This window comes from Papaver somniferum, chromosome 7, assembly GCF_003573695.1.
Source record: "Papaver somniferum cultivar HN1 chromosome 7, ASM357369v1, whole genome shotgun sequence".
NCBI classification, from domain to species: Eukaryota; Viridiplantae; Streptophyta; class Magnoliopsida; order Ranunculales; family Papaveraceae; genus Papaver; species Papaver somniferum.
This window is the reverse complement of record NC_039364.1, coordinates 19,500,508-19,519,624: the sequence shown is the minus strand read 5'-3', so window position 1 is coordinate 19,519,624 and position 19,117 is coordinate 19,500,508. Positions and strand designations below refer to the sequence as shown.

The 19,117-nt window shown below is 35.8% G+C and overlaps 1 protein-coding gene across 1 annotated transcript; it reads right to left on the bottom strand.

Moving 5' to 3' along the window:
- Positions 1 to 13,015: 13,015 nt before the first annotated feature.
- LOC113294290 (F-box protein CPR1-like) lies at positions 13,016 to 13,692 on the bottom strand. The gene is made up of 2 exons (XM_026542686.1): positions 13,682 to 13,692; positions 13,016 to 13,376 (listed from the first exon to the last, which is right to left on the bottom strand). The coding sequence occupies exons 1-2, from the start codon at positions 13,690 to 13,692 to the stop codon at positions 13,016 to 13,018; spliced, it is 372 nt and encodes a 123-aa protein (XP_026398471.1).
- Between the last annotated feature and the right edge of the window lie 5,425 nt (positions 13,693 to 19,117).

Sequence of the window (19,117 nt, the reverse complement as noted above, 5' to 3'; positions counted from 1 at the left end):
CAGCATTCCATGTTGAGAAGAGAAAACAAACATAGAATTGTCTGAAATTGCTTTCTTAAAACCATAAGCCAGAAGAAAAGAGTTAAATCTATGAAACCAAACTCTAGGTGCTTGTTTCAAACCATACAAGCTTTTCTTTAGATTACAAACATAATTTGGAGGATAGTCAGGATTGATAAAGCCTTGCGGTTGTGACATATAAACATCTTCATCCAAAAATCCATGTAAAAAAGAGTTACTTACATCTAACTGTTTTATCTGCCAATTATAAGCTAAATCCAAACATAGAACAACTCTCACAGTAGTAGACTTTACCACAGGACTAAATGTTTCATTATAATCAATATCATCTTGTTGATCATAGCCCGTTGCCACTAATCCAGACTTAGGTCTATCAATTGTTCCATCTGACTTTCTTTTTACCTTATAAACCCATTTTGAACCCAAAATATTCATGTGTGACTCTGGTGCTACATACTCCCATGTATCATTATTTCTTAGAGAAACATACTCATCCTTCATAGAAACTTGCCACTTAGGATTAGTCATTGCTTCCTTAAAATACTTAGGCTCAGTAATTGTAGTTAACAAAGATGCAAAAGAAGATAAAAGGGGATATTTTATGGAAACATGAGAAACATGATCTGGAAAATGTTTTGGTTTAGAAATTCCTTTTTGAGACCTAGTAATCATAGTAGTAGATGGAGCATCAGAATCAGTGAGAGAAGAATCTTGAATTGGTAAAGAATTAGAAAGATCATAAGAAGTATTATTTGAAGACTTAGTGTAGTAAAACTGAGATTCATCAAAAATAACATTTATAGAGATATAAGACTTCTTAATAAGAGGATTATAGCACTTATACCCTTTTATGCAAAGTGCTATATCCAAGAAAAATACACTTGACAGACTTAGGTGAAAGTTTATCAACTCTAGCATGAGATAAATGTGGGTAACAAACAGAACCAAAAACTTTCAAAAATAATAATCTGAAGAGCAACCAAATAATACTTCAAAAGGAGATTTGAAATTCAAAAGTTTAGTGGGAGTTCTATTGATGAGATAATAGGCTGTGAGAAAAGCATCATACCAAAAATCCTTTGGACAAAAAACATTGAATAACAAAGTATTACCCATCTCAGTAATGTGTTTGTACTTCCTTTCAGCTAGACCATTCTGCTCAGGGGTTTTAGGGCAAGAAATTTTTACAAGAATACCACTTTTCTCAAGAATCAGTTTAAATTGACCTTTAACTAACTCAGCAGCACCATCCACTTGAAAAGCTTTTATTTTTGTGGAAAATTGATTTTCAATATGAGTTTTAAAATGTGTAAAACACTGAGCAGCATCAGACTTGAGTTCCGTCGGATAAATCCAATGAAATCTACTATAATCATCAATGAAAACAATATAGTATCTATAACCATTCAAATAAGGAATTGTTGGTCCCCATACATCACAATGAATGAGGGAAAGAGGTTGAAGTTCATGATAATCAGACAAATAAAAAGGAAATCTTTTACTTTTGGCAAGCTAGCAGGGATGACATAAAGAAGAAGATTGAGAAGTAGTTAAAACAATTTGTTTTGCAGAAGCTAATTTTTGAACAATTTGACTTGATGGGTGTCCTAGTCTACTATGCCACACATTAGAAGGAGCAGAAATAGTAGCAGATAAAGAATGAGTTGAAAAAGAAGATAAAAAGGAATTATGAATAGGATACAAATTGTTAACTACACTTCCATGAGAAAGCAATACATGAGTTATAAGATCCCTAATTTCATAACCAATAGGAGTCAACATAAAATAGCAATGGTTATTCTTTGTAAACTTAGCTATGGACAATAAATTGTGTTTCATATCAGGGACTAATAACACAGTGTTAAGCCTAGAACTAGTTTTAGGTGTTTGAATAATAGAAGTTCCAGTAAAAACAATAGTAAGTGACTTACCATTGCCAACTTGCACCTTCTCCTTGCCACTATACACAGAAGTATTATGAAGCAGAGTATCATCACCAGTCATATGGGCAGTAGCTCCAGAATCAGCTAGCCACTGAGGAGTTGCAGAAGTAGATGCTCCATATCCATTACCAGAAAAACCATTTGCATGAGCAGAAAAATTCATATCTTCACCCATTGAAGTAAAAGTTGACTGTGAAGGATTCATAGTGACTGCTCCATTCCCTGAATTTGAGGTTGATGCATACTGTGGTGGATAATACCGAAAATGACATCTACTGGCAAAGTGACCTTTCTTTCGACAAATTTGACACTCCACATGAGAATAATCCCTTCCCACATTTCCAGTTCCATCATAAGAAGTACTTGATCTAGAATTAACATTAGGATTATTGTAAGCACCATTACCAGAATTCTTGTTATTATTGTAACTACCATTGCCAGAATTCTTGTTATTATAACCACCATTTCCTGGTCCTTTAGCCTTGACTTTACCATTCCCAGTACCAGAATGCACATTCTTTGAATGAAAACCAGAAGAATTTTGAGCATCAAACAATAAAGTATTATCTTGATGCTAGTTAAGTAGCCACTGCTCATGATTAAGTAACCTAGGATTAATCTCAGCAAAGGTGAAAGGAAGCTCTCTGTTTTGTGCAGAGATAACAAAGTTGTCATACTCTCTCCCCAATCCTTTCAGTACATGCATTACTAAGTCAGACTCAGGAACCCTTTCCCCTATTGCAGCTAATGAATCAGCAATACCTTTTAAATTTTGAAGATAGACAAGAATAGTAGAGTTACCTTTCCTGTATCAATGTAGATGATTTCTTAACATGCTCTTTCTTGCCATGAACTGATTCTTGAAAATAACACATATAACGTGCAGTAGACAAACCCAACACATCTCCAGACACAGAAGGAGTAAAAGTAGCCTTCAGACAACTCATAACGAATGAATCAACTTTCTTCCAGTAAACCCATTTTGGATTGAGAGTAAGATTACCATCAATGAATATTTTCTTTTGTGGTTCGACCTCTTCTCCATTAACATATCCATACAAAGATATTGAATACAAGATTGACTCGAATTGGTCTCGCCATAAAAGAAAATTGGTAGAATCCAATGATGTTGAGAAAAAATTTCCAATATTAGAAAAGGGAAGAGTAAAATTAAGATCAGTACCAGTAGCAGCGGAAGCCATATTTCTTCGTCGACGATAAACAATAACGGACATCAAAAAACATCTTCAAAAGGATTGATGATAAGAAACCAAGAACCCTAAATTTTGGCGTTGATTAATATTTGAGTTCTTGACCTAAATTGATCTGAAAAATCGATGTTGAAAAAAAAATATTGAATCCCAAAAGATTGTATTGAAAAAGATGTATGAAGATTCACAAATCTGCTGTAAAAAATTGGGTGAAAGATTATTTAGCAGAAAAGAAATTTTAGGTCCTCTGAATCAAACCGAATGATACCATGAAAAACAGATAAACTTGTATTGATTCAAGATAAATCTTACAGGAGTTATGATTGGTTATTTAAGTAAACCAATGTTGTAGTGTTATTACAATCACAGAGACTCCTCACACACTCACAATACAAAGACAGGTCAAGTCAACCTTAGTTGACTTGACTAAACACAAATACAAACACATTATCTAATAGAAGTCATTGTCTCGAAATCCACAAGATGGACTCAAAATAATTCTTTCATTACTGCAATCCCGTAAATTTATCAAATAACAATAAAAGAAAGAAAATTGATTTTCTTCTTAATGCGAACGAGTTTCGAACACTGATCTGATCATTCTTATCATCGCCCATAACTTACCGCTATACTACGGTGACATAGATTATGTTAACATTTAAAGCTGACATTAAGGGATATTTTTGGTTTGGGTGGCAAATATTGCCAGTATTGCAAGAAAAAGACTTACCATTATCCATAACTGATAAGCCATACATAACTAACTGCAGTGTTCGCATGGAATGGGTGTATCGCAAAATGCAAGTACCACCATGCGCACCTAGCAGCATGTGGAGCTGAAGTGATGCACCCATTATCTCTGAGGAGCAACCGCTGTAGAGAGAGGACATTGATCTACCTTCTTCCACTTTGTTAGAGCATAGCTCGGTCGACCTCGCATGCGTTGCTATCTTAAGCATCAGTTTTCAATGTTAGTGATCAAAACTATGAGTCTTGATTTCTAGCCTACATAGCTAAGTCTCGGACTAGGATAGAAAAGTGTAGTTGAGCTCAAGGACTTCATGGCGATTCATCAAACAACGACGAAGATCTATAAAAGGAACCGTGGAACTTCATCAACAAAAAGGTATGTGGAGACTTGAACTTATCTATCATTCAAAAGTCTATCTCTTCTATCTCCTACTTCTTATGAGACAAAAGTCGTATGCTATATAGACTAGATCATACATATTTGACATTTCGAGCTGCGCATTCAATGCTTATCTTTTATCTCGAAATCGTGTGTTGGTAAAGCGTTTCGCTTTGATCAAGTTTGTCTTCACCTAGTGACGAAAGTCATGAAAAGTTTCAATCACTTTGAGAATTGCTCTGACGTGAATCGGTCTGTGAATAACGGCTACATAGTGTCCTCTGAGAATGTCTTAATGATTGAAATGAGAGTCTAGATTACATAACCATGTATTCCTTGAACCGAAGTTTTCGAACTTTGTTGATCAAGAGAAATCGGAAGGATTGTGGAATTGGCTTGCCAAGTCCGCGAACCTATTCCGCAGACTCAGTCCACGAACTTTCGGAAGTTCTCGACCGAGAATTTCTACTGGATTTTCCAAAACTCGTTTGTGTGCTAAGTCCGAGAATTTCTGCTGAGTTTGGAAAACTCAACCGATTAACTTAAGTCTGCGAACTTGTTTGTGAACATAAGAGGTTATGATCTAAAGATGTGCTCTGAACATGAAACATTAAATTACTAAGGAATGGTTTATGCAAACCGTGGCTATAATGTTCATCAGCCGATTCAATCGAATCGAATCATCTTTGTTTCAATTGTGTCTTGTGTAGTTCCATAAGATGTCATAACAATTGAACAACTCTTTAACTAGTTCATTTGAGTCAATTGAACTAGTTATGGTGAAGAAGAACATGGTTAATATGAAATGCTCATATGGTTGACCTTTTTGGGTTACTATGTTGAACCAACATACACGTACACGTTTGGGCATGGTTTTCACGAACCCAGTAAACGTTTACCAAAATGTGTGTGAAAAGCTAGGTTTTTCGATCTAACGGTTGAGAAATATTAGCTTGAATCTAAATCAGGTTTTCATCTAACGGTGAATAAGGATTGCTTCGTAACTAAGGCAAAACCCTTATTTAAAGGCTATATAAAGGAGACATCTAGCATTGTGCAAAACTAATACCCACACGTCTGTGTGATACTAGAGCGCTCGCTAGAGTCTATTCTCCTTTAACCTTTGGTTTTCTTCTCTAAAACCAGGTTAACGACTTAAAGACTTCATTGAGAATGTGAAGCCAGACCGATACTACTTTTATCGTAGTTGTGTGATCTGATCTTGCATCTTCTATCGTACGAGTACAATCGATTGATTGACTTGATATCGTGAGAGTTCTCCGATAGGCAAGATAAATAAGTCACAAACATATTCGTCTCACTGTTTGTGATTCCTCGACAAACCGCCTGTGTAGTCAGAAAGGATTGTAGAGAGGTGATTGATTAATCTAGGTTGTTCTTCGGGAATATAAGACCGGATTATCAATTGGTTCTTGTTCACCTTGATTTTATTTCAAAAGACGGAACAAAACCTAGGTTTTATCTGTGGGAGACAGATTTATCCTTTGATAGACTTTTCTGTGTGAGACAGATCTGTTTATTATCAAGTCTGTGATTTTGGGTTGCAGCAACTCTTGGTTGTGGGTGAGATCAGCTAAGGGAATCAAGTGCGTAGTATCCTGCTGGGATCAGAGGCGTAGGAGTACAACTGTACCTTGGATCGGTGGGAGACTGATTGGGGTTCAACTATAGTCCAGTCCGAAGTTAGCTTGGAGTAGGCTAGTGTTTGTAGCGGCTTAATACAGTGTGTATTTAATCTGGACTAGGTCCCGGGGTTTTTCTGCATTTGCGGTTTCCTCGTTAACAAAATTTCTGGTGTCTGTGTCATTTCATTTTCCACATTGTATTGTTTATCTTTATAATTGAAATAATACAGGTTGTGCGTTAAAGATCATCAATTGGAAATCCGACCTTTAGTTGTTGACTGATATTGATTGATCCTTGGACATTGGTCTTTGGTACCGTCCAAGTTATTTTCTTTTGATAAAGACTCGCAGATTTCCATTTGCTTGAGTAAAGATCAAATCGAGAGATTGAGATATAAACTCATTGATATATCTTTTTATTGATTGAGTCTAACTGTCTAGTTGATTCTCATAAAAAGTATATTGGAGTTTGTCCATACAGATTACTAAAAGAAATATTGGGTGGTGTTGTTAGACCCCCGCTTTTTCAATTGGTATCAGAGCAGGCAAACACGATAAAGACCTCAAAAGTATGTGTTTGTGGCGATCTGACTATATGGACTGTAAAGTCTCAATTGACGCCTCACCAGGTTTAAAAAATAACCATAGGAAAAGGTTTGATAAACTGGTTAATCTTCAAAAGAGATTGGAAGAACAAATCCGGATCTGTTCTGGTCTTGTCGCAGAAATTGCAACTCTTACGGATTTGATATCCAATAAAAATCTCTCGTTGAATCTGAGAAAATCTAGTGTTCCTTTCTAAAGAATTGTCATCTTTCAGATAATGTTCAACGATCATTTGTTGAGAAAATTGATGTGACTAGGAACCATTTAGGAAAATGCCAAGGGTCTTGCTTTTATGGATGCTCATCCGATCATCCTCGATGACCCTGTACGTCGTCTTTAAAGAGTCTGAAGGCTGCAAGTATTCCTTGTAAGAATACTGTGCAACCTTATGTTACTCAAAAGGGACGTAATACTATCAGGGAATTATGTTCAGAAAAGTACCGATGGTATAGGCAGTCTTACTTGTTGTCCTACTTCCTCTCTTCAATGGTGTAGTGACAGGCGTTGTGGGCCTTTTGTACATGTGTTAGGCGATTCCTTCGTGTGTGTATCTTCTATCGTCTCCAAACGTGAAAAAGACTCTACAAACAAGACATAAAGACTTCTTTCAACTGGTTGCTATTCGTCCCATTTAGAACCAGGAAACATTGATGTAACTCTGAGCAACTTCTCTTGGAAAAAATCAATGAATGATGAGTTAGATCAACTTCATAGACAAGTCGTGTGGAACCTTATATCATGCAAGTCCGATGTCTATAATGAAGGGTCTAAATGGGTATCCAGGAATGAGGGAGATTGTTTAAACACCTTCAGAAATAATCTCAGGCTCATTTCTCAAGGACACTCACGTGTTGAAAAATTTGAACTTAAGGAAACGATTGTTCCTATGGAATGCCTTTTAGCTTTTCGGCCTACTCATTATCGCAGATCCTACGTGACAAGTTCTTCAGGGAACAAAAGAAGAAGAATCTCTGCACATGTGCCTTACCTTTGAAAGTCACTATGGGATAAGCAAGGGGATCTTTTTGATCCCATCATGTCTTCCTAACCCTAGACGTCCGCGTCCCCATGTTTATCTTGAGAAAATGGGGATTTGCGTCTTTTGGCTCAAGAAGTGTATTTTTGGTTATTTTAGTTTTTACCTATATAAATCTCTAAAAATACAAAAGCTTTTGCTTGTCCAGGATTTCAGTTTTTCACGGACGATGTATCTCAAAAGCTTCTGTTCCATGGCACCCGTTACTAGATGCAGCACAAGCAAGAATGCAACCCTAGCAGCTAACATACGTCGGTGTACTGGGATCCCTTCCACAAAGTTTAAGAAAGTGAAGGCTACTTTTATTGGTAAAAATCCTTCCTCAAACTGGTTCTTTTCATCTTATCAAAGTGATGTAAACTTCAGGAACCTGGTAAAAGAATTCATCAGCAAAAGAAACAGCTTAAAATCTCGGATCTCTGTATCCTTAGAAGATATAATTCACTATGAACGAATGTTGTCTCAATCTACAAACACTGTACGAAAACTGGAAAAAGAACTTAGTAAGCTGACAATGTTTTCAAAATATTTGGAGGAGTTGAATGATCCCATTGTCAATGGATTCTTCAATAACGAGAAAGAGTTCTCTAAAGAAGTTTTAAAAGAGATTATTGATAACTAGTAAGTCTTCTTTTTGGATTAGTTGGAAGAATAACTAGTGCTTTGAATAGCGATGACTGTGACTACACATAACTATTTTTGTTTTCATCTTCTTATGTTATTTTTTAGGTTTATTGATATTAAATTCTAAAAATATTTGGAGGATGATGTTATTGCAATATTGATCTTTATGATTTTGTGATATTGCAATTTGTCTATGGGATATGTATTGTTTACGTCCGTGAACTTGAAGGTCCCATATTGCGGTCAAAAGTAAAGTCGTTCGTGAATTTGTATTCGTATTGATGAAAGAACGCATGGACTTTTTGACAATTATAAAAGTTATGCCTATGCAATCATGTATTTGATGGAAAATAGGATGATATCTTTTGTTTGACAAGGATAAAGTCTATTAGAATAGATCCTTGTATGTTATCCACGGTATTGATCTTCATTGATCCATCTTGTTATGTTTTACCGTGAAGGCTCCATTGAGCGTTTTATGTTGAGCACGATACAACTAAGTCGATTATTCTTATTGGCTTGTTGGTTGTTCCATAAGATGCTATATGTCGAGCATTAGGAACTAAATTAATCAACCAGTTTGGTTATTTAGTTCGTACTCTATAAGTTTTCTTTCTTATGTCGAGTACATGTACGGTTAAGGTTATCATATTCTATGATGAACTTAGTCGGGGTTCCATAAGTTCTTTTATGTTGAGCCTAAAATAATTAAATTGATTACTTAGGTGATTAGTTTGGTTATTTTTATTCCAATTAGATTAATTATAGGTTCTCTTGTAATTAATCTAGTTGAGTTTTCATACATTCCACAAGTTCTTGTGTTGCGTATATGAAAGGCTACACTATCATGCTTTATTGGTTAAAGTAGTCGTATATTCCGTAAGGTTTTCCTTATATTGAGTATGTGAATGATTAACTTAGTCATCTCCGTATGATTACCTTAGTCGTAGCTCCATAAGTTTACTTATGTTGAGCACTTTCAATTAAATTGATCACTTTTGTGGTTTGATTTAGTTGCGTTTTCAATTGAATTAATCATGGGTTTACTTGTGATTAATTTGCTTGAGCTTTGGATATAGAAAATCATCCTATGGTTTTTGGTGTCTAATTAAAAAAATCCTTCTTTTCTTTCGAAATTAAGGTCGCTCTTGTTGTTCTTTCGGGAATTACATCAAATGGGGGAGAGTTCTTTTGAACTTGTGCTTAATGGTAATATCTTGCGGGGAGTGCGGCTGTGGAATTTTATAGGGTTATCTTGTATCTTAAAACTCCTTGATGAATGTTTTTAGCTTCGGCTATTAGATTGCATCTAAATTAAGTTGGTATGTATTTTTCTTTTGGTCATGAAATATCTCTTGTTGAAATTTCATTATGATCCCATTCTTGTACCTTTGCCAATTTTATTGACAAAAAGGGGGAGAAATATTATAGTTCACACTACAAATACATATGATTTTCGGATCATTGTGTAAGGGGGAGCGGTTTCCATGATCGAGATGGAGTATTGACTAAGGGGGAGTGATACATATCACCGTAGTATTATTGTTAAAGTCGTGATATAATTGGACTTTGATATTACGTAATAATACTATGACACTTTATAATAATGATCGAGAATCTCGATTTCTCTCATTGTTATAGCTACGGATCTTTAACAACGGTGATGCTAAACTTACAACCTTTGGGATCACTGGAGTACTTGGAAGGATGAAGATTCAGGGAACGTTGAAGATTAGACTATGGAATAGGAGCCACTAAAGTTTATCTTTTTGTATTCCATATGTATTAATAGTTTTGTCACTAAAATTGACAAAAGGGGAGATTGTTAGAGCATAGCTCGGTCGATATCGCATGCATTGTTATCTCAAGCATGTTTGTCAATGATAGTGATCAAAACTCTGAGTCTTGATTTCTAGCCTACATAGCTAAGTCTCGGACTAGGATAGAAAAGTGTAGTTGAGCTCAAGGACTTCATGGCGATTCATCATACAATGATGAATATCTATACAAGAAACCGTGGAACTTCATCAACAAAAAGATATGTGGAGACTTGAACTTATTTATCACTCAAAAGTCTATCTCTTCTATCTCCTACTTCTTATGAGACAAAAGTCGTATGCTATATAGACTAGATCATACACATTTGACATTTCGAGCTGAGCATTCAATGCTTATCTTTTATATCAAAACCGTGTGTTGGTAAAGCGTTTCGCTTTGATCAAGTTTATCTTCACCTAGTGACGAAAGTCATGAAAAGTTTCAATCACTTTGAGAATTGCTCTGACGTGAATCAGTATGTGAATAACGGCTACATAGCGTCCTCTGAGAATGTCTCAATGATTGAAATGAGAGTTTAGATTACATAACCATGTATTCCTTGAACCGAAGTTTTCGAACTTTGTTGATCAAGAGAAATCGGGAGGATAGTAGAATTGTCTTGCCAAGTCCGCGAACCCAGTCCACAGACTCAGTCCGCGAACTGTCGGAAGTTCTCGACCGAGAATTTCTGCTGAATTTTCCAAAACTCGTTTGTGTGCTAAGTCCGCGAACTCAGTCCGCGAACTGGCGGAAGTTCTCTTTCCGAGAATTTCTGCTGAGTTTGGAAAACTCAACCGATTAACTTAAGTCTACAAACTTGTTTGTGAACTTAAGAGGTTATGATATAAAGATGTGCTCTGAACATGAAACATTAAATTACTAAGGAATGCTTTATGCAAACCGTGGCTATAATGTTCAAGAGACAATTCAATCGAATCGAATCATCTTTGTTTCAATTTTGTCTTGTGTAGTTACATAAGATCTCATAGCAATTGAACAACTCTTTAACTAGTTCATTTGAGTCAATTGAACTAGTTATGGTGAAGAAGAACAAGGTTAATATGAAATGCTCATATGGTTGACCTTTTTGGGTTACTATGTTGAACCAACATACACGTACACGTTTGGGTATGGTTTTCACGAACCCAGTAAACGTTTACCAAAATGTGTGTGACAAGCTAGGTTTTTCGATCTAACGGTTGAGAAATATTAGCTTGAATCTAAATCAGGTTTTCATCTAACGGTGAATAAGGAATGCTTTGTAACTAAGGCAAAACCCTAATTTGAAGGCTATATAAAGGATACATCTAGCATTGTGCAAAACTAATCCCCCACACGTCTGTGTGATACTAGTGCGCTCGCTAGAGTCGATTCTCCTTTAACCTTTGGTTTTCTTCTCTAAAACCAGATTAACGACTTAAAGACTTCATTGGGATTGTGAAGCCAGACCGATACTACTTTTATCGTAGTTGTGTGATCTGATCTTGCATCTTCTATCGTATGAGTACAATCGATTGATTGACTTGAGATCGTGAGAGTTCTCCGATAGGCAAGATAAAGAAGTCACAAACATCTTCGTCTTACTGTTTGTGATTCCTCGACAAACCGCCTGTGTAGTCAGGAAGGATTGTAGAGAGGTGATTGATTAATCTAGGCTGTTCTTCGGGAATATAAGACCGGATTATCAATTGGTTCCTGTTCACCTTGATTTTATATCAAAAGACGAACAAAACCTAGGGTTTATCTGTGGGAGACAAATTTATCATTTGATATACTTTTCTGTATGAGACAGATCTGTTTATTATCAAGTCTGTGATTTTGGGTTGCAGCAACTCTTGGTTGTGGGTGAGATCAACTAAGGGAATCAAGTGCATAGTATCATGCTGGGATCATAGGCGTAAGAGTACAACTGTACCTTGGATCGGTGTGAGACTGATTGGGGTTCAACTATAGTCCATTCCGAAGTTAGCTTGGAGTAGGCTAGTGTCTGTAGCGGCTAAATACAGTGTGTATTCAATCTGGACTAGGTCCCGGGGTTTTTCTGCATTTGCGGTTTACTCGTTAACAAAATTTCTGGTGTCTGTGTTATTTCATTTTCCGCATTATATTGTTTATCTTTATAATTGAAATAATACAGGTTGTGCGTTAAAGATCATCAATTGGAAATCCGACCTTTGGTTGTTGATTGATATTGATTGATCCTTGGACATTGGTCTTTGGTACAGTCCAAGTTATCTCTCTTTGATAAAGACTCGCAAATTTCCATTTTCTTGAGTAAAGATTAAATCGAGAGATTGAGAATAAACTCTTTGATATACCTTTTTATTGATTGAGTCTAACTGTCTAGTTAATTCTCATAAAAGGTATATTGGAGTTTGTCCATACAGATTGCTAAGCGAAATATTGGGTGGTGTTGTTAGACCCCCGCTTTTTCACACTTCTTTACCATTGAACTCTCTTTGCATCAAAACACTTAAACCTCTCTCTTGTTCTCATCACTGTTATATATGAATCCTCAAAATTCACATTATAACAACCATTCCTTGTATTTGCATGAACAAATAGTGGATTTTTCAACACCGGCATAAATTGAAGTATTTCTTGAATAGGAACAAGGATACGTCCTCATTGCCTACAATGCTTTCAGGCTGCAGGAAGTCAGCTAAAGCATGTAAAACCAACTTTAATTTGTACAAAAGCAAATATGTCATTTTAGCTACCACAAAACATAGAAAATGCATCAGAAAAATAAATTATAAGGGATGATATATAACATATTCTCATGCTCTCTTCCTCAGCTTCTTCTTATTATTCTTCTTATTACTCTTATTCTTTTTCTTATTACATTCCTCTATTTGATCTTCCTCCACCACATAAGTATTCGACTTGAGTGAAACTCATCTTTTAAAATAAAGCTCATCTTGGTACAAACTTGTCAAACTAGATATATTTAGCTCTTTAACCCTTTCACATTCAGGGTCTTATAGAAGTAGACCAAACTCATTTCCAAATAGAATATCACCACCCTTAAAAGACAATATAAGCCTGTATACAATGCCATATTCATCCTTCACAACATAACGTTGAGTCCAAAATTCTCGAACTCCATAATTCTGCAGTACCCATATTTTTACACGACTATCGGATTGTTCAAGCAAACAAAGGAACCCTTTCAACAGTCCCAAATTAATAAGCAAAACGTTGTTCTCTAAAGTTTCTGGTAGTTCCAACTCTTTGAAAGTCTCTTTGGTAATATCTAAAGAGACTAAAACATAGGAAGAGTCTTGCGGCCTTTCAGCCAACCAATGAAGATCTCCATTAACAAGCACCCCGGATTCCATGCTGCACATACGCAACTCATAAGGTACAATTTCAATTCTTTTCCATGAATTTGATCCTAACAAACAGACTTCGAATAAACTGTCCGAAGAAAGTAGTAACTTGTAATCGTTACTCTTATAATCATAACCAAATGCAACTATTAGATATTGCAAATGTCAAGTCAAGACTGTTGACTTGACCTGTCCTGTGTTGTGTTTGTGTGAATAGTATGTGTGTCTGTAATGACACTACAACTACAATGATTAGATTATTTAAAGCTAATCATCTTTCTTGTAATATTCACCTTATTGAATAATATCCATTACCTGTCTCTCATGGTATCAGACAAACCGATCCTGAGACAGATTTTTCATACAATCAAAACCTAAAAATATTTTACATACAAATTTCTGAATCTCAACATCTTTTACAATAATATTTCGATTCAATATTCTTTTACAACAATCTTTCTCTGATTCAAATCAGATTTTCTTTTCAAGATTGAAGATATGTATCTTCTCAAATTTGAGGGTATTCTTTGTTAATGTCATCTTCAACAATCGTTTATACAAGAAGAAAGAAAATGAGTTCCGCTGCTCAAGATTTGGGTAATTCTTTTGAATTCATTTTTCCCTTTACCAATATCTCTAATTTTGTATCTACCAAAATTGGGTCCAAATATTTTTTTATTCTGGAAAGATCAAATGGAGTCAGTTTTAATTTCTACGGATTTGTTTTGTCTTGTTAATGGTGATGTGCAAGAACCAGTAAAACAAATTGAAGTTAACGGTGTTTCATCTCTAAATCCTCAATGGACTCGTGGGAGGAAGATGGATTATTTTGTTACTAGCTGTATGAAGGTTACTTTTACTGATTCGATTTCTAATGATGTTTTGGGTTTAGTTACTGCTATAGAAATTCGGTCCTTTCTTGAACTGAATTTTCAGAGTCAATTTATGGCACGGAAATATTTGTTAAAGAATCAGCTTCATAATCTCAAGAAGGGCAATCTGACTATTCTTGTGTATCTTCACAATGTCAAGACCATTGTTGATAACCTAGATGCAATAGGTGAAAGAGTTAGCAATTCTGATCTTGTTATGTCTGTGTTGAATGGTCTTGTTACTCAACAAGATTTTGCTTCTATTGGTGAAGAGCAATCTTTTGATCCTTCTGCTTCCACTTCTGAAGCACCTCAATGGCTTGCAGATTCAGGGGAAACTGCTCATATTACTGGTGATGAGGCTCTTCTACAACATACTTCAAGTTACAAAGGAAAAGACAAAGTACAAGTGGGTAATGGTAAGTCCCTTGTTATTTCATCTACTGGTACTTCTACTATTCAAACACCTAAAACTAGTTTTAGGCTTAATTTTGTCCTGCTAGTTCCAGATATGAAACATAATTTACTATCAGTTGCTAAGTTTACAAGGGAAAATTCATGTTATTTTAAACTTACCCCATATGGATATGAGATAAGGGATTTGTTGTCACATGCTTTGCTTGCTCATGGAACTGTAGTAAATAATTTGTATCCTGTTCAGAATATTTCTTTACCTAAAAGCTCTTTTCCTTCTACTCTTTCTTTGTCAACAACTGTGTCTGATCCCTCTCAAGTGTGGCATGATAGACTAGGTCATCCATCTAGTCATATATTCAAAAACTTCATTCCTCCAAACACATTGTTTTAACAACTCCTCATTCTACATCTTTGTGTCATCCTTGTCAACTTGCTAAAACCAAGAAATTACCTTTTCAGTTGTCTAACTCTCATGCCACTCAACCACTGTCACTTATCCACTGTGATGTGTGGGGGCCTACTGTTCCTTCTCTAAATGGGTATAAGTACTATATTCTGTTCATAGATGATTATAGTAGGTTTCATTGGATTTATCCAATGGAACTGAAATCTGATGCTATATAATGTTTTACTCATTTTAAAAGTGACGCTGAAAATCAGTTTTCTACAAAAATTATTTCTTTTCAAGTTGATGGAGCTGCTGAGCTTGTTAAAGGGCCTTTTAAGGTTTTTCTAGATAAATGTGGCATTCTTACTAGAATCTCTTGTCCCAAAACCCCAGAGCAGAATGGCCTAGCTGAAAGAAAGTATAGGCACATCACTGAGATGGGAAATACACTCTTATTTAATTCTTTTTGTCCTAAAGAAATGTAGTATGATGCTTCCTTAACTTCCACTTACTTGATTAATAGAACACCTAGTAGAATTCTGGATTACAAATCTCCTTTTGAGGTCTTGTTTGGTTCTGTGCCTGATTATTCTTTTCTTAAAAATTTTGGATCCATTTGTTATCCTCTTTTAACTCATAATAGAGTTGATAAGCTTTCACCTAAGTCTGCAAAATGTGTCTTTTTGGGTTATAGTTCTCTTCATAAGGATTATAGATGTTATAACCATGTAACTAAAAAGTTACATATTTCTAGGAATGTTGTTTTGATGAAACTCAGTTTTATTTTTCTTGTCCTGTTTCATCATCATCTATGCAAGCTGCTATAAATTCTTTCTCATCTGATAACTCTTCATCTTTGTCTACTGATATTTCTGCTCCATCTCCTTCTCATTCTATGGTTACAAGAGAACAAACAGGGATTTCAAAACTAAAACTTTTTCCATATCATGTTGCTCATGTGTCTATAAAACATCCTCTTCCTTCTGCTTATACAACTTTATTGACTACATAAATTGAGCCAACAACTTTTAAGCAAGCAATACAAAATCCTAAATGGCAGATTTCTATGAAAGAGGAATATACAGCTTTGAGAGATAATGATACATGGGAGTATGTAGCTCCAGAATCACATATGAATATTTTAGGGTCCAAGTGGGTTTATAAGATAAAAAGGAAATCAGATGGGTCTATTGACAGATTTAAGTCAAGATTAGTAGCAAAAGGATACAATCAACAGGATGATATTGACTTTAATGAAACTTTTAGTCAAGTTGTAAAGTGCACAACAGTGAGAGTTGTCCTGTGTATGGCTATTACTTATAATTTGCAAGTCAGGCAGTTGGATGTAAGTAATGTCTTCTTACATGGCTTCTTAGATGAAGATGTATACATGTCTCAGCCACAAGGGTTCATAAATCCTGATTATCCCTCAGATTATGTTTGCCATCTGAAAAAGAGTTTATATGGGTTGAAACAAGCTCCAAGAGCTTGGTTTCATAGATTTGGTACCTTTTTGGTTGATTATGGTTTCAAGAAATCTGTTTCAGATAATTCTATGTTTGTTCTTCATTCTCAATCTGGAATGCTTGTTTTATTGCTCTATGTGGATGATATTTTATTGACTGGAAGTTCTGTTATGATGATTGATACTTTGATAGTTTCTCTTAAACAAGAATTTGCAATGAAGGAACTTGGCAGTCTGGGTTATTTTCTTGGAATTGAAGTTGTTAGAAATAATGATTCTCTTCTTTTAACTCAGAAAAAGTATACATTGGAGTTATTGTCTAAAACTAATATGTTGGATTGCAAGTCATGTGACACACCAGTAGTTAAGGGTCCAAGGGTTTCTTTACATGATGGTACAGTCTTAGACAATATTAGTGAGTATAGAACTGTTGTAGGAAGTTTACGGTACTTAACAGTTACAAGACCAGGCATTTGTTTTGCTGTGAATTATGTGTCCCAGTTTATGCATAAACCTACAGATGTTCATCTTCAGCTAGTAAAGAGAATTTTGAGGTATTTGAAAGGCACACTTGGTATTGGTATTACTTTGAAGAAGAGCAGCCTGACAACCTTAACTGCATATACTGATTCAGATTGGGCAGGATGTCCAGATACAAGGAGATCCACTTCAGGTTATGCAGTATTTTTGGGTTCTAATTTGATTTGTTGGTCTTCTAAGAAACAACCTACTGTTTCTAAGTCTTCTGCTGAGGCAGAATATAAGTGTTTATATGTTGCTTCAGCTGAAGATGTTACTTAGTTTCTATTATCAGTCCACCTTTATTCTCGTGTGACAGTACAAGTGCTTTGGCATTAACATCTAATCCTGTTTTCCATGCTAGGACAAAGCACATAGAGATACAGTATCATACTGTAAGAGAGTTGGTGGAGAGTGGCTTTCTAAAGTTGTAGCATATTTCAAGTGAAGACCAGTTAGCTGATCTGTTTACAAAAGGGCTTTGTTCACCTACTTTTTCAAGGTTGTTGGAGTCATTTCTTAGTTTCCAACACACAGGCTTCTGCAAATTCTTGCTCTGCTTCATCAAGTTCAGTTTTTGATGTTACTTAGTTTGTTAAACTGTTTTTCCTACTTTGTGTTTTCAAACTGTCAGGTTCTTGTCATCCCCTAATAGTTTGAGGGAATGTATTAGATATTGTAAATGTCAAGTCAAGACTGTTGACTTGACCTGTCCTGTGTAGTGTTTGTGTGAATAGTATGTGTGCCTGTAATGACACTACAACTACAATGATTACACTATTTAAAGGTAATCATCTTTCTTGTAATATTCACCTTATTGAATAATATCCATTACCTGTTTCTTAGCAACCATACTAAGATAATACGGATAACACATATTTGATTTTGGCAGTATCTTGTACTCCCTTGTGACTGGATTCCAACCACAAAAGAACTGCCTCTTGTCGAACCATAGGCAAACCAGAGTACCAGACCATCACAGGAACCCATAAGTGTAGCTGAATAACTTAAGGATTTTGTGAAAGGACAATAGTCCCACATCGCTATAATCCGCTTAATTAACTTGAATATAATATGGAATGGCCGCTCCACTCATGGCCAATTGGGTTTGAGTTGGATGCCCGCAGACTTTAACATGGTATCAGAGTTAAGCCCCAGACCTAGACCTGTGTAAGACGGGTGTAGGCCGAGTTACCGGCCGAAGTGTTTAACCGATTTTGTCATGTTACCGATGAACTTGTAACTCATACGTAGGTCCACGTGTGAGGCCCAGTGACTGGCCTTACACGTGAGGGGGCGTGTGAAAGTACAATAGTCCTACATCGCTATAATCCGCTTAATTAACTTGAATATAATATGGAAGGGACGCTCCACTCATTGCCAATTGGTTTTGAGTTGGATGCCCGCAGACTTTAACAGATTTGAATGGGTGTTCCAACTCTGCTGCATAATCAAGAAATTTATTCGTCCGTCGACAATAATGATTCTACAATCCGCTTAATTAACTTGAATATAATATGGAAGGGCCGCTCCACTCATTGCCAATTGGTTTTGAGTTGGATGCCCGCAGACTTTAACAGATTTGAATGGGTGTTCCAACTCCACTGCATAATCAAGAAATTTATCCGTCGACAATAATGATTCTATTGAATCATGCTTTATGGAGTAGAACTGGTCCGTCCTAGGTTTAAGCATTCGACTAGGATTGTTTCTTCTGACAGTAAGATTAAGTTGCATCGTAACAAAATCAGGATTAGAAATTAGTGAATACCATGTTCTGCACACATACTTACAAGCTAATAGGGATTTTGCTGGTACTTTAATAAGGATTTCAAAGTAAATGTCCTCCGGAATGCTCGACATTGTTGCTCGTTCCTATAAGCAACGGACTATTATTAGTTACTTCTATTAAAACCCTAAACCAGAAAACTTTGGACTCTACGAAACCTCTGGTAGGACTTGGGAGATACTAACTGATTAAATTATTAATGAATCTGTATGGTCCTAGAAACACCCACGGTCAAATCTCACCATTGATTTGAACATGTGGGGCCGGTGAGTGGAGAAGCCCTCAGTTTTGCTTCATGACT